We start from the raw sequence: 24,206 nt of genomic DNA, 5'->3' as shown, positions 1-24,206 counted from the left end.
CTCACTTTCTGGAATGATTTGCTTCGCTAGAATAATCCCCAGCTGATGAATCAAGACCTTCTCATTAAAGTACCTGAATGCAATCTATATCACTCCTCCATGATCTGTGGTGGGGTGGGGGGGAGAAGACCTGTACAGAAATGTTGAATTTAATGTTTAAAAGTTTCCCAGTTTTTTTTTATTTGCTGCTCTTCTCCTCTACTGCAATTTTGAATGTTAAATAAGTCTACTGATGCCTCATGTTTCCATAAGACATGGAGCAGAATTAAGCCACTCAGCCCATTGAGTTGCTCCACCATTTCATCGTGGCTGATCCATTTCCCTCTCAACCCCATTCTCCAGCCTTATGCTCCAGACACTAGGACACTCAGCTAAGACTATCAAGGGTGTGCCAAGAGGCAGGGGCTGGGGCGGGCAGTAGCTTGCCTTGCGGTGGACCACCAGCAATCCTCTGATGAGTTATTGCTTTCATAACATAGTGATGCCACCTTTCAATCCAACAGGTAAGCTCCTGCATCCTGGTTTTAAACAGCTCTTTTGAGCAATGGAGCTCAACTCCTGACACATGCTGGCTGCAGCCTCTTTACGTATAAAGACTTAGACTGGAAGCTGCTCTATTAATTCAGTCTGATGCCTGAATGGGAGAGTAATGACGGCTATGGAGGTGGAGTCCCAGCTAAAGACATCTACACAAGAGGTTAAATTTCTTTCCAGTATCTTTCCTAGTCAGAAGTGCATCTTCAGCACTTGCAGAGAAGCCCTGACCAGGCACTGCACCCATTATATACAGTATATCACCATTTACCCACCCCATCCACCAACCCCACATCCCAACCCAAACCTTTCTCCCATCACCTTCCCCATCCTGTTTATCCTCATTACTGGGAATTCCTCTTTCATCCTGGAAGCAGTTTGCTGCTGATGTGTATGTCATGACTGTCAACAAAAGCCATCGGAGAGACACAGTGCTGGTAGTTTTAAAATCTTTATTTGGAGTGACTCCAGAGAGAGTTTCTCTAACCCAACATTACATCACATTTTTATATGCTAGAGATCAAAGGTAACAGTAGGACAATTGCTATAGTTATAATACTTCCGTAATGCTTCCTTTGAATTATTTATAATTTTCAAACATCTAGATCTTCACACCAACACACCAGACACCCAAAATGAATGTTAATCACTGCTGTCTCTGAGTACCTGGACAGGTCAAACAATTTAGCCAATACAAACACCTTATCCCAGGAAGACCACTAGTCTGAGCTCTATTTTAAATTCAATCTGCAATCCACATTCAGATCCGAAGACTGGTTGCTGTTGAAAATAGTATTTGCAATATTCCATACTCCAAAATACGCCCTAGCAGTGTATATAGTGAAACTGTCCAGGCTTTTGCAACTCTCTGGTGTCAGTTATGGTACAGGGACAAGCTGTTAATATTCCTCAGCTCTATTGACTACATTGGACTCAAACACTCACTCTGCTACTTGCCTCAAAACAGAAGGAATACAGGTAGTAATAGACCACTGCTTAACCTGCAGTGTCACTGCCATTTTCTTGGTTCTTTTGAATGTCATTTGATATCAAGAACAGATCAATCCCAGCTTTGAAGGTATTCAATGAAATGCAACATTCCTTTTGCATTTTTACAGAGTCATAGAAATATACAGAACAGAAACAGCCCCTTTGGCTCATCTCACCCATGCCAAACTATTTAAATAGCCTGCTCCCATCAATCTGCACTATTACCATAGTTCACCAAACCCCTACCACCCATGCACCTATCCAAAGTTATCTTAAATGTTGAAATCAAACACGCTTGCACCACCTGCACTGGCAGCTCATTCCACACTCTCACAATCCTATCAGTAGAGAAATTTTCTCTCATGCTTTCCTTAAACTTTCTACCTTTCACCCTTATCCAATAACCCACCCAACCTCAGTGGAAAAAGCCTATCTATACCTCTATGCATACCTCTTTTCAATCTCCCCTTCCACATTTCAAGAAATAAAGCCCTAATCTATTCATTTTTTCTTATGACTCAAATCCTCCAGTCCCAGCAACATCCTTGTAAATTTTCTCTGTACTCTTTCAACCGTATTTACATTTTTCCTGTAGGTGGATGACCAAAACTACACACAATTCTCCAAATTAGGCTTCACCAATGTCTTATACAACTTCAACATAACATCCCAGTTCCTCTATCCAATACTTTGATTTATGAAGGCCAATGTGCCAAAAGCTATCTTTGTGACCTTATCTACCTGTGACACCAGGATCTGTATTCCCAGATCCCTTTCTTCAATCACACTCCTCAGTACCCTACCATTCACCGTGTTAGACCTATCCTGGTCGGTCCTACTGAAGTGCAAACCTCAGTCTTGTCTGCATAAAATTCCATCTGCCATTTTTCAGTCCATAATGTTCTGCACGAATTGCAGACACATATTTCACTTTATTGTAGCACATATTGAGCAGGCAAAATAACTCTGTGTTGACTAACTTACGTTTTGTCCGATGTTGGAGATTTCACCATGTTTGAGATGAAAGATGATCTATTCATAGGGGTCAGGACGGTGATATTAAATAAATGACAGCCTTCTGTTGATGTTTTGAGCTTCCTTGTGAACTTGTCAGCAGGTGGATACACATGCGAACAGATTCCCAGAGAAAGTGAAGCAGCAAAAGCGATAAGCATGCCCACAAATGCTCCCTGGGAGAATCAGAATAAAGGGAAAATTATTTTAAGGTATTGTTCAGAAGTACAGATTTACTAGTTCTAAAAACAATGGTTTAAATGCTGCAAAAAACAACTGAGAGGAACACAGTGAGTCAGGCATCATTTGTGGCAGTAAAAATGGTAGTCAACAAATGTCGGAAAGTAGCTGTTTCTGAACCTAGTGGTCTGGGACATCAGGGTTCTGTACATCCTACCCAATAGTAGCAGCAAGGAGAGGGGATAGCCTGGATGATGGGGATCCATGATGAAGGTCACCACGTTGTTGAGGCAATGTTTCATGTACATACTTTCGAAAGCAGGAATGGGAGGAGCTTTAGCTGTGATAGACTAGGTTGTGGCCAAAGGAAAGTGAAGAGTGGATCCAGGTAAGAAAAATAGGTTGGACAAATGGAGTAGGTGAGGGGAGGGGAAGACACTGGTTTAATATTCAGCAGCAATAACAATAGATAACTTTTCAATCTCTTACAACATATCATCAATTAAAAACAGAGGCTCTCTATTTTTCTATCAAAGTGGATGACCACATATTTTAATATTTATCAGCCAAGTCCTCGCTTGCTAATCTAACCTCTCTACACCAAGTGTTAAGCTTGTAATGTGCTCTTTTGCCCACTGTAGCAGCGACTCAAACAAACAACAGCTCTACTAGAGACCAAGCATAGTCAGTTATCCTGTATGACGCGCCCTCTGATCCAATCCAATAATAATGATGTTCAAAAAGTCGAAGAAATCTAATCAATCCTTTATTAATAACTAGCAAAACAAACAATCTTGTAGTGGTGAAACTAATGAAACTTAAGCTGCTGATATTATAATGTTAAGTAGAGTTAAGTGATTTCAAATATAATTAAGCATTCAACAAAAGATAGGACACTCACTGATCCCCAACTCTAATGCAACTAAACCCTTCACTTTTACCATGCCCCCAACAACTTGACAAGCTACCATAATAAATATAATAAATGCACAAGAAAGAATGCAATGCAGATAGAGAACAGATGGATGGCTTCTACAACTACAGTCAATTAGATTGTAAAAGCAACTTCACTCATGCACGGAAGGCTAGCTAGCTAAGTTACAGGTTGTATGCAACATCTGAAATCAAACTGATACTAAAAATCAAGGATCACTGTTTGTAAAAAAGAAGAGAAAAATTAGCAGAGGAAGTTACTAGATGATCAGCTTTTGACCAGTTTGAAATTCCACCACCAGTTTGTTATGTTTGTAATTTCAAACAATTAAACTAATTCAAAGGAGGACATGGGAGCCCAAAAATAAATGATTCTAATTATGTGTTTATTTAAGTGAGGCATATAGATGATGTATGTAGTTCACGTACTTCTACATATCACCCATAATCAATTATTTAAACAAGCAAGAATGCTTAAACAATATATATATAAATATACAATATTACTGAAATATTCAATACACAACACAATTGTCTTTGAGAAGTGGATGGTTAGCCATATCCTTGAACCATTCAGCCTATCTGAAGATGATATTCATTCAGTAATCTTAGGTGGGGAGCTTTAAGGTTTTTGGAGGAATTAGATTTGGAGAGGAAAAGTTAACAACAGTTGGAACTTGATTTCTTTTTTATTGGGGAGGGTGATGCAGAAAGTAGTTTTTCCTTGAAACATAAATTTAAGATCCTGAAATGTTAAGTGTGTAAAACACTGTTTTACTCTAACTCTAATGTAGTTTTAATATTTAGTGTCAGGACTTACCTTCCCATTACAATTTGGAAACAAAGCTGCTAAAGTAAATACCCCCAGAATGGGTCCAAGAATTAGCCCATCAATACTTCGGGCTAGCTAGAAATATAAAAAAAAGGGGTAATAATAGACAAGCACATTTAAAAAAATTAAATTACATTTGTTTTCAGTTATTTTCAAATAATATTACGTTTACCTGCATGACGTTTTCTTGAAAGAGTGATGTTATTCCTGCCATACCCATTGTTGCAAGTCCAAATATCATAGCTAAACAAAACACAAAATGACATCAGCAGGGAAGTACTGTCTGCATGTTGGTGTTACTAAATTACATTTCTCCTGTTGGCCAATTTTTCTCACTCACCACAATTGCTCCGTATGCCCAGCTAGAATTCCCTCCCTAATCCTTTCCATTTCCCTTTCTCCTAAAATCTTTCTCCTTGACAACAAACTTGAGCTCACCGATCCCAGTATGAGTCCATGTAGAATCTACCAGGGGATCCCAACCTAGGGTCCACTGACCCCTTGGTTAATGGTATTGGTTCATGGCATAAACCTGTGGTGTAGATGAATTTGACAACTCATGTAAAATACCAAGGAACATTTTCCACCATATATTTCTTGTTTGAATCCTCTAAATTGGGTGTTGGGCTTACACAATCAATATTACAGCAGCTTCAAGTGAAGGTACTGTTTGTCTTCCGACATGGTAACCATGTTGAACTGAGAGCTGGCTTCCTGTCCACCACATCACCATCTTGTGATCTGTTTTTTCACTTCCAGGTTGCCTTTGTGTGATCACTACAGGCCATAACACCAGCATAGTAAGAGCATGTGTTGAGGATCATTCCAACCTAACATGGCAGTGAGGAAACACACAGGGTCAAGTTTTGAAAGCCCCTCAGGAATATAACTCTCTTTTGGTTAAATGTTCAGCAAAGTTAAGCAGGGTGAAAACCAGCTGCAGACTCAGTCCCACTGGAGTCCCAAAGAGCAGGATTCCCCAGCCTGTTTTCAGTTGTGATGACATGCTAATGTTATACATAAACATGCAAATTAGCAGCAGGGATAGGATATTTAATGAGGTCATGGCTGAAACCATCTATCCCTGGTAAACTCCTAGCCCCTGGCTTATCTACCTCTGCCTAAGAGTACACACTGAACTCTGAAGAGTACATTTCTGATGATTCCTGACATTCTGTGAGAGAAACAAATCAATTCACCTCTGTCGTAAATGGATGACACATGATTTTAAAAAATGACCCCAGTTCGAGATCCATTGTAAACCATGTCCTCTCTCTCTCCACACTTTGCTGGGGCTTTTGAGACTTTTTGATTGTATTTCAGCTTTTCAACAGCTGAAATACAACTTCTTTATTGATAGAATTTGACAGCAAAGACACAGACTAACCCTTCCATACTACTCATTTGTCTACCCCAGTTAGTCCTCTTTGCCTCCCTAATGACTCATATCCCTCTAAGCCAGGGCTTCCCAACCTGGGCTCCACAGACCTTTTGCTTAATGGTATGGGTCCACGGCATAACCCCTGCTCTAACCTTTCCAATCCACGTACCTGTTTAAATGATTTTTACATTTTGTAATTGTACCCACCTCTATCACTACCTCTGGCAGCTCGTTCTATATACCCACCATCCTCTATGTAAAAAGAGTTGCCCTTTAGATCCCCTTTAGACCTTTCCTTTCTCACCTTGAATCTATAACCTCTAGTTTTAGACTCCCATCCCCTGGAGAAAGACTTTGGTTATTCACTCTAGACCCTTCATGACTTTATACACCTCTATACCTCAGCCTCTTACACTTCAGGCTGTCCACTCTATCCTTATAACTCAAGCTTTCCTATCCCAGTAACATCCTTGTGAAGTGCAACAAGGCTTAGGCACCGTGACAGGGAATTTATCAGTGAAAAGGGCAACCAAGCAAAATCAATGTGCGAGAGCACCTGACTCCAATGGTCAAGATGCTTTAGGCACCTTTTAAAAATAGTTATTTTATTTTAGAGATAGAATGCGGAACAGGCCCTTCTGGCCCAATGAGCCACAATGCCCAGCAACCTACCTATTTAAAACTAGCCTAGTCACAGGACAATTTACAATGGCCAATTAACCTACACAGTCTTTGGACTGTGGGAAGAAACCGGAGCGCCTGGAGGAAACCCACTCACTCATGGGAAGAACGTACAAATTTTCTTACAGAGGATGCCAGAATTGAACTCTGAACTCTGATGCCCCGAGCTGTAATAGTTTCACACTAATTGCTACACTACAGTGGCACCCTAAAGACACCGCCTAAAAGATGGCAATGGCACACCACTCCTGTAGAAAAATTTGCCAAGAGGAATCATGGTCTTGAAAGACCATGATCGTTCACATCATATGACACAGCACATATTGAACAAAGGAGTTCAGTTAACCCCAGAGTAACTGTACATTTACATATATTATGACAAATAATATCACTTCCTATACATTAAACTCCATCCTGTTGGAGTTTTTAAAAGGTGAAAGGTAAACCTAGAAGCTTTGAAATCAGTGCTCTCTTGTGTTCAGAATAATGCTTCCAAGATTTGCTGTTCGGTTTTATAATATCTTCCACAAAGATTGCAGCAATGGCATTGATTCCTGAGGAGATTGTGCTGTAAACAAGAAAAATAAAGCAATGTTTAAATAAGATACAGAATCAACCTGTCCACTTCAATATTGGTTAGAGTAAATACTACTTCTGTTCATTTCCTTTTTGCCTTTAATCACCTTTCATCTAATGCATGAATAAATGTAACGCTTTGGCTCTTTATATTGTCAATATGCTTTGGGAAAGTCTAACACATTAAAAAAATGTGAAAAATATCAACAACTGAATTTTAAATGTGCCCTTTTCACATTGTTAGCGTATAAATCTAATAACGACTTAAGGTCAGTTTAGATTTGCCTCTTAGAGTTTTGCCTATCCAAAAGGAGTTTAACTCTTCTCATCATTGGAAGTTCAGTGAGGCCCTCTTTCACTGTTCTCTCACTGTGATCTTTGCTGCCCTCCTACTCATCACATTTATCACCTTCTAGCTATCCTTCTTCCCCTAGCCCCATCATTTTATTCTGATGTCTTCCCCCTTCCTTTCCAGACCTGAAGAAGGTCTCAGCCCGAAATATTGACTGTTTATTTCCCTCCTTAAATGCTGCCTGACCTGCTAAGCTACTCCAGCATTTTGCGTATGTTGTGTAAGATTTGCCTTAGTTCTTCAGAAGGTAGAAGAGCCTGAAGACAGACACTCAATGTTTTAAGAACAGCTTCTTCCACTCCACCATCATATTTCTGAACAGACAATGAACCAACCCATGAACACAACCTCAATACTTTTTGCACTACTTATTTCATTCATATTGTTATGTCCACAGCCCCCTCCTTTGTGAGAATCACAAGAGCACTAGTTGAGGTGGGGTCAGTAGACCCAGGAAATGGGAGAGAGAGAGATGTGCCGAATACCTCGTTCCACCGCGATGCAAAATAATGCGACATTGACCATTGTCTCATGGAGACCACATGCAAGCCCTCGGGCGAAGTGGGCTGGTTGAGAGAGAGATTGCATCATCCCAACCTGATTGACATCTGACACCCCGTGAGGAAGTATAAAGGAGGGTCTGGGGGGACAACCCCTTCAGACGCACCAGAAGACACGCTAGCGATCCCGTAGTAGCGGGAAGCCATTTTGAAGGAAGCCACGTGCGTTGGATTCCGGGGCCTGGAGTCTGTGGCTGGAATCACGGAAAACCGCTTTTAGCTAACAATGGGGAAGCCCGCTCCCCTGATTCAACGGATTTGCTTCATAAAGACCCAGGCAAGTTTTCTTTTCTCACCAATCTCTCTCTCTCTCCAACAAGTGAAAACCCAGCGGTCCCCCCCCCCCCCAAAAGCCAGAAGCCTGCAGGAATTTGAGTGACTTTTGTATTTCCATCCAACACTATATTATCCCCTAGACAAACGATCGAGCTGTTTCTTATTGATGGTTATTATTAGACGCGCGCTTTTAGATTGAGTAGTGACTATGTATATTATCTGAATGTTTGTATTAATCTTATTTTTTTTGTGCCCCTTTCATAAATAAAGACTTTTAAAAATAGTACCATCAGACTTCAACGGACCTCTCTATCTTTGCTGGTAAGTGATCCAGTTATGGGATTTCGTAACAGTTGGGGTTCTTGTCTCAGGATTTGACACCAAATTGGAGGGCCAGTGTATCGGGCTTGTAGGTCCAAAACTTGGATCTGGTTACACGAGTAGCTAGACGGGAAACCAGCAAAGATGGACGTGGGGGTATTTATAGAAAACTCGACTCTGGAGTCTGGAGTTGGAGGTGGCCTCAAAATCGGACTTGATAAAATTGGCGAAGGAGTTAAACCTCACAGGGGTGAGGTTGTCGATGAAAAAGCGGGAGGTGCGAAGGGAAATAACTCAGTATTATATTGGGAAGAATGTGCTTACAGCTGAGGTATTGGAAAATATCCCTGAAAAGGTACCAGCTAGTGGGGCAGCTCAATTAGAGTTGGAAAAATTAAGGTGGGAACATGAAATTAATTTAAAAGAGCTGGAAGCGGCCGAGAGGGAGAAGGAGAGGGCCGAGAAGGAGAAGCAGAGGAAGCATGACTTGGAGATGGAGAAGTTAAGGCAAGAGCAACGAAGTCAGGGGTCGGACCGTGAGGAGCGGTTTGATGTCAGTCAGGCGTTGAGGTTAGTACCCCTGTTCGAGGAGATGGATGTTGATAGTTACTTCTTGCTTTTTGAAAATGTGGCAGTGAATCAGAAGTGGCCCAAAGAGCAGTGGGTGGCGTTGTTACAAAGTGTGTTAAGAGGGAAGGCCCAGTGGGCATATGCAGCGTTGTCCACAGAGGGGGAAGGGGAAGAGAACTATGACCAAGTAAAGGTGGCCATTCTCCGGGGTTACGAGCTAGTAGCTGAAGCATATAGACAAAAGTTCAGAAATTTACGAAAGGGGTGGAATCAGACATATACCAAGTTTGCCTATGAGAAGGGTGTGCTCTTGGACCGTTGGTGCACCACGGAAAAGTGGACGAGGATTATGGGCGTCTCAGGGAGTTACTTTTGATTGAGGAATTTAGAGGTTGTGTTTCGGAGGACATCCGGATGTATTTGAATGAGAAGCCGAATAAGTCCATTTCAGAATTTGCTAGGTTCGCGGATGAATATGCCCTAACCCACAAGACAAAGTTTTCCTTGAATAAAAGTTCCCAGAGAGACCGTGGGAATGATCGAGAAAGTCCGACGAGTGAGGCAGAGGTCCCACCGGGAGCTAGCAGTAAGGTTGAGGGGGAAAGGCAAGATGGCCAGAGGTTTCCGGGCTTGACCTGTTTTAATTGTGGGAAGGGAGGGCATATTGCCTCTCGATGCTTTGCTCTGAGGAAAGAGATAGGAAAAGGGAGAGCCGCAGTCCCTATCGGGTGTGCCGTGGTAATCAGTAAATCGACCAGAGAGCCCCGGGTAGACAGAGTATGAGAAGGGTCTGAGACTTGTCCGTCACACGGAACCGTGGCTGTGAGGGAGGGAGACACACCAGTTCCCGTACAAATCTGGAAAGACACGGGGGCTGAGCTGTCGTTGATCAGCAGTAAGGTACTAGAATTTAGTCGAAAAACGGGCATGGTAAAGGTAGAGGGGATCAGCAAAAGAATAGAAATGGTGGCTTTACATGAGGTTATTATGGATTGTGAGCTGGTGTCTGGACCCATTGAAATAGGGGTGCCATCCGAGTTCCCGAGAACTGACGCGGACGTCCTTCTTGGTAACGATTTAGCAGGAGGTAAGGTTTGGGCAGCCATGATGCCGACCGGCGAGTGCGGTGGCCCCGCCCCTAGAGTCCCAAATCTATCCTGCAAGCGCGGTCACTCGCAGCCTGTCGAGAAAGGCAGCTGAGAACGAGAGCAGTTTAAATCGGGTCAGTTTTGATTTGGCCGAGACGTTTCTACCGACCCTGTACCATGAGGGTTTAGAGGGTGGTAAAATGAAGAGTAGTAAAGTGAAAGAGGAGAAGGGAGCGGAGGTAGATCTGCCTTTAGTGAGGAGAAAGGTCCTAGAGGCAGAAAATAAAGATGAGGAACCGATAGAGCGGTTAAAAGGTCCAGGGGATGATCTGTCTGGGTTGGCAGAACTGTTTGAGGAAGTTGAAACTTCTAAAGGTGTTCCCGATAATGAAATGAGACCCTAGACGACAAGGGGTGCCCTTACCTCGAAGAAGTCTGCTGGGTTGGAAGATGAGGTTGTTTCGGCCCGCGGGGTTGAGTTTACTCCGGAAGGGAGTTGCCCAGAGAGTACCTGGGAGAAACGGGGGAACTTAGAATTTAAAAAGGGTACGGGTATTGAAAGCCGGGAAGAGGCCAATGTCCCGTTTGAGTGTGTCCAAGATGGGGATGCACGTGATGCTGAACCTGGTAACGGAGCTCAGAAGAAGTCTGAGGTATTTGATTCAGTGGAACGGGGCGGCCGTCCTTGTGGGTCAGATAGACTTGGTTCAGTGGAAAAAGGGTTAACCTTGGTAACCGTGGGAAGTGTGAGTTCCCAGGTGTTTGTACTCGAAGGTGGGTTCAAAGTTAATGCAGAATTTAAGAATGGGGAGATGAGGATTATTATTGAAGGAAACGGAAAGTCTGTAGTTCCCAAGTCGAATGAAGAAATTTTAAACCTGGCAGATCGCTCACAGAGTGAGCTGGGAGATAGCGGGGGGGGGGGGGGGCCCCCACTCTATTGTTATGCCAGGATGGGGTGTGAAGAGGTCGAATTCGAAATGCTACTTGAACAAAGAGATCGAATTAAAAACCAATAGCCTGAAGGGTCCTGACAAAAGGGCTAGCCACCTGGGTAAAATTAAAGAATTGGGTGGAAATGGTCTAAGTTTGGGACACGGTGTTGATAAAATAACCCCTATGAACGAGGCGGGCGGGAGTTCACCATGCCAAATTACTCAAGTTCCCCACGGGGGGGGGGGGGGGAGACGACTCACCAGAAAAGAGGCGACGGTTAATAGGGATGCCATTTTAAACAGCAAAACAGGTTGTACGGGATTGCGCCAAAGCCTGTGACTAATAAAGACAGTCCCTTGGAGACCTGCCGGTTAAGTAAAACGACCGAAATAATTAGTATTCGCATAAACTTTTGTAGATGCACATAAGCTAAGATCACACCTCCTTAGTTTTGTTGCTGAAGGAAAGAAATAAAAAAAATAGGTGGTTATTAAATTGAAGTCTGATGCTACAAGACTTTAGTACGGTACGCAATGTTAAGATATTAAAGAAAGGGACACTGTAATTGTTAAATGTTTAGATACTGACTTGAATGTATAACTGTATTACTCTGTGAAAAGAAAAGCTTGTGTATTGTGTTAGATTCAAAAATCCTGTAAGACTCTGTACGAATCCATTTTTTACCGCTGGTAAAAACCTTTAAGAGGGGAGGTGTTATGTCCGCAGCCCCCTCCTTTGTGAGAATCACAAGAGCACTAGTTGAGGTGGGGTCAGTAGACCCAGGAAATGGGAGAGAGAGAGATGTGCCGAATACCTCGTTCCACCGCGATGCAAAATAATGCGACATTGACCATTGTCTCATGGAGACCACATGCAAGCCCTCGGGCGAAGTGGGCTGGTTGAGAGAGAGATTGCATCATCCCAACCTGATTGACATCTGACACCCCGTGAGGAAGTATAAAGGAGGGTCTGGGGGCACAACCCCTTCAGACGCACCAGAAGACACGCTAGCGATCCCGTAGTAGCGGGAAGCCATTTTGAAGGAAGCCACGTGCGTTGGATTCTGGGCCTGGAGTCTGTGGCTGGAATCACGGAAAACCGCTTTTAGCTAACAACGGGGAAGCCCGCTCCCCTGATTCAACGGATTTGCTTCATAAAGACCAGGCAAGTTTTCTTTTCTCACCAATCTCTCTCTCTCTCCAACAAGTGAAAACCCAGCGGTCCCGTCCCCCCCCCCCCCGAAAGCCAGAAGCCTGCAGGAATTTGAGTGACTTTTGTATTTCCATCAGACAATATATTATCCCCTAGACAAATGATCGAGTTGTTTCTTATTGATGGTTATTATTAGATGCGCGCTTTTAGATTGAGTAGTGACTACGTATATTATCTGAATGTTTGTATTAATCTTTTTTTTTGTGCCCCTTTCATAAATAAAGAGTTTTAAAAATAGTACCATCAGACTTCAACGGACCTCTCTATCTTTGCTGGTAAGTGATCCAGTTACGGGATTTTGTAACAATATACATCAGGGCAGTCATTTCTCTTTGGGACAACTCTTAAAGAAGAACAAATTAAATTGAGAAAGTAGCTGGGATTCCCTTGGTTTATTTGGGACACTATACTGGTTAAGTGGAACAGGAGACTGTTGCTAAACAGTTTCTAAACAGCGTCAGTTGTGGCACTGGTGAGGCCATTGGATACTACATTATGCTTGGAGTGATTAGTTTATAAATAATGTCAATGGCGTGCATTCTGTTCAAAAAGCAGTGATTTATTGTTGGTGAGAATTAAGCAATGAGGCAATTCATTTGGTTTGCTCATTGCGTTTTAATGCATTCAGGCTTGGGGCTGCCAGAAATGGCTGACAGTGTAAGTGAAATTATTTCAGTACTTCAACAAGTTATAAACAATGAAGAATTTGAAAGTGTCAACAATCATCTTGAATGTTACAATGAAGATGAAGATTTGGAAGATACAATTGTCGAAAGCACTGTATGAAGGTAGTCCATTATTTACACTAGGTGTCTGCATTGATTTTTTTCATTTACATTCAAACAACTGTATACTGGAAAAATTCCTCCATCAATTACTATTAGGAACTAATACACAGTTTTATAGCACTGTAGAGCTAGTGGGAGTGTACTAATTTGTTCTGTATTTCATTTAAATACATAATTTGCTTCTCAGTGAAACAGTAGTTTGTCTTTTTTATACTTTTTTAACTACCATTATATATATAAATTATATCTTACTGTAATTTTTAGTTATTATTATAATGTATTGCACTGTACAACTGCCTTGAATCAACAGATTTCATGACATTTGCCAACGATATTAAACCTGATTCTGATTCTGAATGGGTTGATTCTTATGGAACAGATAGGATATGTAGACAGGCAAGATAGACGCAATGATAGTTAAAAACATAAAATACAGAATAGTACAGCGCAGTACAGGTTATGTTTAGTCACTATGTTGTGTTGACCTATTAATCTACTCCAAGATCAATCTAATCTTTCCTTCCCACACAGCCCACCATTTTCCTCTCAGAGACTTTTATACTAAAGTGCCGAAAAGCAAAAAACTGAATGCTATTGGCTTCTTAATGTAATGAGTAATGAGCTAACACTTTCAAATCTAAAATTATTTCTTACAATTCCCCATTGATTCTTTTTGCCGTTTAGTTACACTAGGGGATATTTTACAGCAATTAACATTCCAGCACATCTTTCGCCATGAGAGAACATACAATCTTCACAGGCACCATTCAATGTTAGGATTAAATCTGTGGCCCAGGATTTGTGAGTTGGTGGCACTAACTGCTTTATCACTGTGTTGTGTATTTAATTTTTCAATAGTATTTGGATAATATTGTAAGTATATTGTTTGATCAAGCATTCTTATTCCTTTAAATAAGTAATTATGGATTATATGTATAAATTAGTGAAATTCATACATCACGATGCTACTATGTGATATGTGTGCCCCTCACATGATGCAAAAGACAAAGTTAGACTCTTATCTCTCGGTTCTCTCATTTTCCTTTGAATTAGTTTAATGTTTTGGAGCTACAAAACATAACACACAGTGCACCCATGACTATTTTATGTTTATTATATTTATGAAGCCATGGGAGCAGGTGGTGGATGGTCATATGAGCAGCTGGTATATATCTTAAGTCCTGGTTACGTGACCTCTGATGCCAGGTAGAAAATCTCTGAAGAACGTTGATGATGGCTGGGGTCACCCGTTTTGTAAGTACACTGCCTAGAAGAAGGCAATGGCAAACCACCTCTGTGGAAAAATTTGCCAAGAACAATCATGGTCACGGAAAGACCATGACCGCCCGCGTCATATGACCACGGCACGCAACAAATGATTTTCAAAGGTTCAAAGACTCAAAGAGCATTTATTGTCAAAGAATGTATAAATTATACAACCTTGAGATTTGTTTGCTTACAGGCAGTTGTAAAGCAAGGAACCCAAAAGAACCCGATTAGAAAAAAATAAATAAGACTTACCCCAGTGTCCACAGAGAAAGAGAAAAAAACACAAAACAAATCATGCAAACAATAGAAATGAGCAACAACAACAGCATTCCAGACCAAATTGAGTCCTTAGATCCAAATCCCCGGAGCAGCCCAGAGCATACCCAAAGCCTCGGTATTTTGTTCATATTAGCAGGGCAAACCACCACAAGTTTCGCAGACACAAAGCACAGTAGCTGTGTGCAATCTCACAGCCTTAGCATCGCTGAGAGAAGAGCCCCCAGACCATCTGGTCCAGCATTTAAATTGCCCGAACCTTGCACTCGGATCTGGCCCTGCTGCAGTGAATCACTATGAGCCTAGATTTCACAGCCGGAGAAGCCGTTCCAAATTGGCTGAGCACCCGGAGTGACCCAACCTCGCCTGACACCTTGTCTTCCAGTCTGTCTGGGCTAGCATTAGATTATCCCATTGTAAGTCGCATTAGGACCTAGGCCTCACCATGGTGAGTAGCTCCAGGCCTAGAACACGCTGCCCAGTGATTTGCTTTGGACCTAGATTTTGCTGCCGAAGAAGTCATTCTCGACCTCTCAAAATTGGCTCTTTTATATTTTTATACTTTGAGTTTGGATTCCCACTCTATTTCTCAGAGCTCCAAGATCTATTGCATTCATGATCCTATAGTTGATAGTTTCCAGCACTCAGACTGTCTCACTGAATTTTCTTCCCAATGCAAGGAAAACCCCAGGCAACTTTGCAACTGTTGTGTACCTTACAACATTGCATTTATGCACTACTTTGTTTATTTACGTGTAACTCATCTGCAGATTTTAACCTTACTTTCCTAAGTTTTGTGTATTATATGTGTGTTATGTGTACTTCTGTGCTTTACACCCCAGTTCGGAGAAACTGTCTCATTTGATGGTATACAAACGTATATAGTTAAATAACAATAAAATTGACTTGAACTAAGCACTTAAAAAACATACAAATAATCTGCTATTTTATTTTTACTCTCTACCTCTATGCAAAGTGCCATAATTGCAAATTCACTGAAGTAGTTTTTATAAAAATAAATTTATATAAGTTATAATTCTATCATAGACTGGATTGAAGGTAGCATTACATACCTCAGAGTGCCACTAAATGCACTGGCAATAAACAGCCCTGGAGCTCCAGGCACATGAGATAAGATCTCCAAAACGAGTAATGGTGCCATCTTTGGAATGATTTTAAAATAAAGAATAAGTCATTAGGAAACAATTTGCGATATCTGCTCGAACAAGTTAAATATTTCCTACATCATGCAGATCAGTGGTGGAATAGACTATAATCGCTAACCTCCTATCTCAACGTGAAAGTATCTCAGAAATTGAAGAATCAAAGGTTTGACAATCTATCATGAATGCCAGCAATGATTACACCAGCACTGATCAAAAAAGTGCCTTTATTTCCTGCGGAGCTTCAAGAAAGCTCACCTCTGTTCCAGGATACTGATGGACTTTTACCATTGAAAGCACACTCACCATCTGCATCTCAGTGTGGTTCTGGCAATTGTCCCATATCAGACCACAAAGCACTAATGGGTGTGGTGAAAACTGCCCAGCAGATTATCAGCACCCAATTGCCCACCATTGAGAACATCTACCATAAACGCTGCCTGGGCAAGGTGAAAAGCATTATCAAGGATGCATCTCACCCTAACCATGGACTTTTTACTCTCCTCCCATCAGGTAGGCGCTACAGGAGCCTCCGCTCCCAAACCAGCAGGCACAGGAAGAGCTTCTTCCCTGAGGCTGTGACCCTGCTGAACCTCACATCACAGCGCTAAGCAGTATTGCACCCATATTGTACAGTCTCAGTACATTTATATTTGTGTACTGTGGCACTTACTTTTTATTCACAGTTATTTTGTAAATAACACTGTTCTTTGCATTTCTGGTCAGGTGCTAACTCCATTTCATTTGGCTTTGTATCTGTACTTGGCACAATGACAATAAAGTTGAATCTGATCTAAAACTAGGAGGTGAGGGAAGCTCACACCTGATAACAGGTTTTGATTTAAAATATTTGATAATCCATATAAACTTCTGCCTTGTTTTCCAATACAAGTCAATGCGATGGAACACATGTTATACTTTGCAGTGTTCCTTACATGTAGGAAGATCACTCAAAGTATTTACATTGAGGATGAAACAAGGATTCTGAGAAGGAGGGTGTGAAGAAGAAAAGGAAAAGATTTGTGTGTTTTTATGTTACAAATTACTACAAAATAGTAAGATGTAGAGGATTGAAGGACAGTTAAAAAAGGATGTACTGTATCTGATTTGCAAACATCTTTCAATTCTTTCATATAAGCAATGTCTGGAAACGTAATACGTCCAAACATTTTAAAAAGCACTTGCCTTAATGTTACCCCACAGTCAAGACATGGGTTTTGCACACTGAAATGCATATGAACTGATTGTTGAGGCTTGCTTTACGTTATTTGAAGGGATTTAACATTATCTGAACCATTGTCAGGGATTCTGCGTATTTGCCTTCTTCAGATTAAACTTTAAACATTCTTTCTTAACAATGAAAGCCTTAACATTGAATAGGATTATTCTTAAAAACAAGTTCCTTGCTTCTTCCCAACACATTTGTGCTTTCATTGGGATTGTTTGAATGCAATTAGAGATGGGAATCCTTAATTGATTTTCATCAACATTACCCAGAAAGGTCAGTTGATACATATTGGTCAGAACAAATAGCTCAGTTTGTGGATGGAACCACATGCAATTCTCATTTGCAGGGTTCTCTAAATATTGAGTCAAACAGCTGAGCCATTGCCCAGAAATGAATCTGAGATGCAACTGGGTCTCCACAACAATATATATATTTTTACCTCACAGTGTAATCAGGAATCATTTTCAATTCCCCATATACAGTTCATTATCTATGAAGACACAAAGGTCAATTGTATACTACAATCCTTTGATTAAAACTGCATTAGGAGTTTGCGGAGATTTGCTATGTCACTGAAATCACTCAAAAATTTCTACAGATGTACTGTGGAGAGCATTCTGACTGGCTGAATCACCAGCTGGTATGGAGTGGAGGGTGTTACTGCAGGATTGAAAAGCTGCAGAGAGTTGTAAACTTAGTCAGCTCCATCATGTGCTCCACAATATTGAAGACATCTTCACGGAGCGATGACTTAAAAAGGCAGCGTCCATCATTAAAGATCCCCATCACCCAGACCATGCCCTGTTCTCATCACTACCATCAGGAAGGAGGTACAGAAGTCTGAAGTCTCACACTCAGTGATTCAGGAACAGCTTCTTCCCCTCTGCCATCGAATCTCAACTTGAACATTGAACCCATAACCGCTACCTAACTACTTTCTTCTGTTCTTGCATTTCTTAATTTAACTCTCTCTCTCTCTCTCTCACATATATATATATGTGTGTGTGTGTACTTAATAAAATTGACTATACTATTATATCAATTACTATAATTGATATTAAACCTGATTCTGATATTTAGGTTAGCCTTGGAAATGATGGTCTCTATCCTTTGCTTTCTTAAAATCCTATTTTCTCTGAGAATCTATTGGTTTATGGAAAAAGGAAATTTAATTTTACCTTGCACTGGACACTTATAACTTGTTTTTAACTGACATGTGGCTGTTGTGTTTTACTATTTATTGTTACATTTATTATTTAGTGTTGCATTTGTTGTGTTATGATTGCACTGCTCCTGGGAAGCGCTGTCTCATTCTGCCCTGCAGAGCTGATGTGCAGTTAGAATGACAATAACGTTTTTGAATCTTGAATCTTGAAAACAGTATATGTGACAATGTGAGAGCAGGGCTGAAGCACTGACAGCTCCAGAGATAGAGCACTATCTGCCAAGTGCTTTAATTCCACTCACAGAACATCATTCTTCAGACTACTCATTTTCTGTCAGCCATTTCATTGCTTTCTGTATTCTGCTGTCCACTAGAGCATAGAGCATTGTACAGCACAGGAACAGACCCTTCTTCTCATAACGCTGTGTCACATTAACAAAATTCATAACAAAAGGTTCAACTACAAATTAAACTTTTTTGCCCACCTAATGCCCATACCCTTCCAGTTCTGACACATTCATTTGCATATCTAAGAGCCTTTCGAATGCCTCTGTTGTATTTACCTCCACCCCAACAATACATTCTTGCACCCACCACTCAGTAAAATATACATCTCTGAAATTAGCATGAAATTAGAATGGTTGTGATCTATGGACCATGCACACGAGGAACCACATTGAGACTGGGCAAATTCACCTTATGAAAGACATTGAGAACCAGAAATGGTAATACTTCTCACTCAGTTGCACTGAGAGTGTCGATGGTAGACGCTGTAGTGTAAGGAGAGCATGCTTGACCTGGAAGGCTGTCTAACTTCTCAAAGACTTCTAGAAGCAAGGATATTTCAAATATGCGTTTACTTGCCTGATTAGCGTTAGTGATTCTCTTTGCCTCCATTGGATCACAGTTCTCATAAACAGCATACATAACCAGACCACACATGCAAGCCGCAATTGTCACTAAAAGCATGCCAACCCAGTTCAAGAATACAGCCCTGAAAAAGAAGAAAGAATGGTTAACAGAAAGTTACAAAGTACATCAGGCCTATCATTATAATTTTGATGTATCTCAGTATTAAGGACTGTGCATGTAAGTGATGTGAACAAAATACTTTCTTCCACAGAACATCTCAGACATTATAAAAACAAAGTTTGCTATGAAACAAGATTCAGTTCATGTGATATACATGTGGAATAAGGTTCTTCAGGTGGAACTCGAGTTTGTGATTTTAAGGTAACACTGCAGATATACTATAAATACTGCGACAAAAGACCTAGGCGAAGTTGGTAAGAACCCAAGTGCTGGAGTATCCAAATCTGGAATCCAGACATGATTTTGAAATTGAAATGAGAACAGGGTTCTTGATGAGAATCCAAATGAGACAGAAATCCTAAATGCAATCACAGACTGAACTAAAGTAGTGCGGGCAATGGAAAACCGAACCTGAGTTCAGGTGCTCTTTAAATTTCAAAATCCTGGCTCCAAAGCATGTTTGCCAATTAGCAGAGTGGTCCTGAATCTTTAAAGGGACTCACCAGCTATCCATACTACAGAGAATCGGAATGACTAAGCCTGAGAAGCTGGTATGATCGGGTACATACCGTAATGAATATAGGTGAATAATTACATTTGATAATGATTAATTTATGAATGGGATTAAAAGTTCAAGGTCAAATATAATTGTCATTTAACCATACACAATTATACAGCTAAATGCAACAGTGTTCCTCAGGTGCCAAGGTGCAAAACACAGGAATTAAATTATCAGAGCAGATTATTGACTCAACATCTGGCATGGGGAGGTTCAGTATGAGTAGCCCAAACAAACATAAATTTAAATAAAGTCTATTATGAGATAATTAGTCAAACATGGTGAAAAGCAAAATCACATTTAATCAATTTATTAAAATTCTTTGAAGTAACATTGCCAAGGATAAAGGGACACTGTTGGATGCACTATTCTGTGATTTCTACAGGCATATAATTATGCATCCTATTAAAGATTATTACTGAAAAGAAAAGTTTATGATGTAGGCTGTAACAGATTGACAAAGAAGGAAGATTGAAAGGTGACAGAAAATGGTCTGTAAATATGGATTTTCTGGGTAGCAAGATGTAGCATATGATATACAGAGAAATGGGTTCTGGGGCATCAGTGTGGAAAAATGTAAAATTGTCCATTTTTTTGGGAAAAATAAAAAGCAGTGATTCCCAACCTGGGGTCCACGGACCCATTAGTTAATGGTAGGAGTCCGTGGCATAAAAAATGTTGGAAATCTCCGAGGTAAAGAAAAAATATTTTATACATGCTTAGAGATGATTTTACTCTGCATTGCATAGAGACTTGGTGTCCAAGTGTATCATTTGCAAAAGATGAACACACAGTTATAGCAAGTCATAGGAAAACTAATAGAAGATTATTCAATGGAGAATATAGAAGGGTGGTTATACTTCATTTATACAGGGTACTGATGAGACTACAGTACAGTATGGAGTAGTGGTTTCAAAGTTCAAAGTAAATTTATTACCAAAGTACATATTTGTCACCATGTACAATGCTGAGATTTGTTTTCATGTGGGTTTGCTCAGTAAGTTTAAACAATAATAATAACAGAATCAATGAAAGACTGCATCAACTAGAGTGTGGAAGACAACAAAATAAATCAATATTTAAGGATGTAAATATATTGGAAGCAGTTCACAGAAGGTTTCCTGCAGTAATGATCAGATCATCCTATGAGAAAAAAGATTAGGCTTCTATCCTCTGGAATTTAAAAGTTTAAGCTAGGATTTGACTGAAACTCATAACATTCTGAAAGATATTGGCAGGATTGATATATAGAAGATTTATCCTTTTGAGGGAGAATATAGAATAAAGGGTTAATTCTTTAAAATAAGGTTTTGCCATTTAAGACAGAGATGAGCTGAAACGTTTCCCCTCTGTGTTTAGAACCCTCCCTTTGAAAGGGCATTGGAAGAAAAGTCTTAGAATATTTCTAAGACATAATTAGACATTTCACAGAGTTGTGAACATTCCATTTTATTTTTTGGTCACCTACCTACAGGAAAGCTGTAAACAAGGTTGAAACAGTCCGGAGAAAATTTACAAGGATGTGCCAGGGCTGGTGGATCTGCGTTATAAGGAAAGATTAAATAGCTTAGGACTTTATTCCTTGGAATATAGAAGATTGGAAGGAGATTTTATAGAGGTATACAAAATTATGAGGGGTATAGAGAGGGCAAATGCAAGCAGGCTTTTTCCTCTGAGGTTAGGTGAGACTTCTACCAGAGGTCATGTGTTATGGGTGAAAAGGAAAAGTTTAAGGGGAACATGAGGGGAAATTTCTTCACTCAAAGGGTGGCAATAATGTGGAATGAGCTACCAATGCGAGTGGTGCATGTGTGTAAACTCGAATTCAACATTTAAGAGAAGTTTGGATAGCTACAAGGATGGTAGGGTTATGGAGGACTATAGTCCCAGTGCAGGTTGATGGGAGTCTGCAGTTTAAATGGTTCAGCATGGACTAGATGGGCCAAATGGCCTGTTTCTGTGCTGTACTTTTCTATGACAAAGTAAGGAGGGGGGAGTGAAAGATCAACAGGGATAAGACTAAATGTGGATTCAAGATTATAAACAGAACAGCCATGATCTCGTTAGATGACGAAGCAGGTTCAGGCCCTACTCTTAGTTCATAAGTAGCTAGATTGTACAAAAATTCAGAAAACCACAGAGAGATCACATCCTGGCAGGAGGCCATTTGACTCAGTGAATCCATGATAATGCTGTGTAAGGATAGCTCAGGCAGTTCCACTCCCCAAAGCCGGGCATTTTCTCCTCCTCCCCCCCCCCACCTTTCTAACTGAATTCCCTTTCAAAAGCCCATCACTGAACATATTCACACTATTTCTGTTATCTTTTGTAACTTCAAAACATGAAACTAATTCAAAGGAAGACAGAGGAGTCCGAAAATATGGGTTTAACTTTGTCTTTTACTTTAAGTGAGGCACGCATGTAACATGTGGTAGCATGATGATGTATGCCATTCACTTTTTATATATATAGCTCATAATGAACTATTTAAATGATTAAAAATGCTTGATCAAACAATATATTGATATTATTACTCAAATACCACTGAAATATTAAATACTCAACAATCTCCCCACCCTCACCAATACATCCCAAATCTTAGTCACTCGGCAGATGGAAAATTTTCTTTCTGTTACTTTTTTATTTTTATTGCTAACTGTCTTCACTCTATTTTGTGGTGATGGCAACTGTGGCAATTCTGTTCTCATTGCCGACAAGGCAAATGGTTGCCATTGTAAAGAAGCCTAAGCTATGGATCTAATTCCTGTTATCCAAAAGCAAGAGCATTAGAAAACCATAATGGCACAGAAGTGGGCCATTTGGCCTATTAAAATCATCCAACGTTGTGCAGAGTCAAACAGTCAGACTGTTCTTTCACCATGGTGGCACTTCCAGTACGTTTAAGTTACATTGAATGAATGAATGACCTGAAGATTTCTGAACTTTAGAACAGAGGATACATCTGATACAGTGAGACTAAATCAGTTGATGATAGGCAGCAAAGATTAGCTCTGTTAGGTTAATTTTTGCTATAATATGATGGTTTTAAGGTTTTAGCATTAATATTGCTAGCTTTAAATATCAGATTTATTTTGTAGCTCTTCTTTTACAACAGGTGGCAAGTTGGAGGTACATCTCTATCAAAAAAGGTGTGAGGCACTCTTACCCTCCATTAGCCTTTGGGGTATTAATAGGAATAACAACTAACGGGAATGCCTTCCAGTCTAGACCACAAATATCCAGAGAAATTTTAACGTTCCCCCCTGATTACACACCATAGAGTAAAGAAAAATGCTAATAAATGTATTGTTGGAGAGATGGTGCAGGAGAAAAGGCTTAAGATTCTTTCTTCTTTTTAGAGATACAGTACGGTAAAAGGCCCTTCTGATCCAATGAGTCCACACAGTCCTACTACACCCATATGACCAATTAACATATTAACCGGTATGATTTTGGAACGTGGAAAGAAACTAGAGACCCAGTGGAAATCTATGTGGTTCTTGAAAGGGTTCCATGGTGTTTCTTTGTTTTGTGGCTGTCTGCAGGAGGAGGAATCTCAGTGTTGTACTCTGTATACATACTTTGACAATACACATACTTTGAATCTTTGAATTTTTGAATCTTAGGTCACAGGGAGAAGATGCAAACTCTGTATAGACAGTGACAGGAATTGAACCCCAGTCACTGGCACTGCAATAGTGTTAAGCTAACTGCTATGCGACCATGCTGGCCCATTCTTGGGACACAGAGGATGGTTCTGGGTAAGTTGAGACCTAAACGGTCGAACCTCAAGACCTATGAGCAATTAAACAAGAATACAAGAATGGGAAAAAGAACTTCAATATAATATATCAACAGAAAAATGGGAAAAAATTTTACAAATGGTTAATTCTTCATCTATATGTGCTAAACATGCTTTAATACAATTTAAAATTGTACATAGAGCTCATATGTCTAAAGATAAGCTTGCTCGATTCTATTCTCATATTAACCCTCAATGTGACAGATGTCATTCAGATGTGGCTTCATTGACCCACATGTTTTGGTCATGTCCCACTTTACATAACTATTGGAAGGACATATTTGCTACCATTTCCTCAATTTGGAATATCGATTTACAACCTCATTTTATTACTGCAATTTTTGGTATACCAAATGAGGATGGTAATCAGTTTTCCCCTTCAATTAGATGAATGATTGCTTTTGTAACATTAATGGCCAGAAGGTCTATATTACAAAATTGGAAAGAAGTAAATCCTCCTACCACGTTTCAGTGGTTCTCTCAAACTA

At 40.3% G+C, this 24,206-nt stretch overlaps 1 protein-coding gene across 1 annotated transcript in view; it reads right to left on the bottom strand.

Moving 5' to 3' along the window:
* Window positions 1–24,206, bottom strand: part of LOC132379916 (sodium-coupled monocarboxylate transporter 1-like) — a 63,358-nt gene that overhangs the window by 10,227 nt on the left and 28,925 nt on the right. The window contains exons 9-14 of the mRNA XM_059948267.1: window positions 19,190–19,319; window positions 15,843–15,931; window positions 6,992–7,113; window positions 4,656–4,726; window positions 4,472–4,558; window positions 2,509–2,714 (exon numbers count right to left, since the gene is read on the bottom strand). Of these exons, the coding sequence (XP_059804250.1) occupies window positions 2,509–2,714; window positions 4,472–4,558; window positions 4,656–4,726; window positions 6,992–7,113; window positions 15,843–15,931; window positions 19,190–19,319 (705 nt within the window). The remainder of the gene's footprint in view (window positions 1–2,508; window positions 2,715–4,471; window positions 4,559–4,655; window positions 4,727–6,991; window positions 7,114–15,842; window positions 15,932–19,189; window positions 19,320–24,206) is intronic.

The sequence above is a fragment of the Hypanus sabinus genome, chromosome 23, assembly GCF_030144855.1.
Source record: "Hypanus sabinus isolate sHypSab1 chromosome 23, sHypSab1.hap1, whole genome shotgun sequence".
Classification (NCBI taxonomy): domain Eukaryota; kingdom Metazoa; phylum Chordata; class Chondrichthyes; order Myliobatiformes; family Dasyatidae; genus Hypanus; species Hypanus sabinus.
Note: the sequence above shows the minus strand (reverse complement) of the source record. Positions and strands in the feature narration are given on the sequence as shown.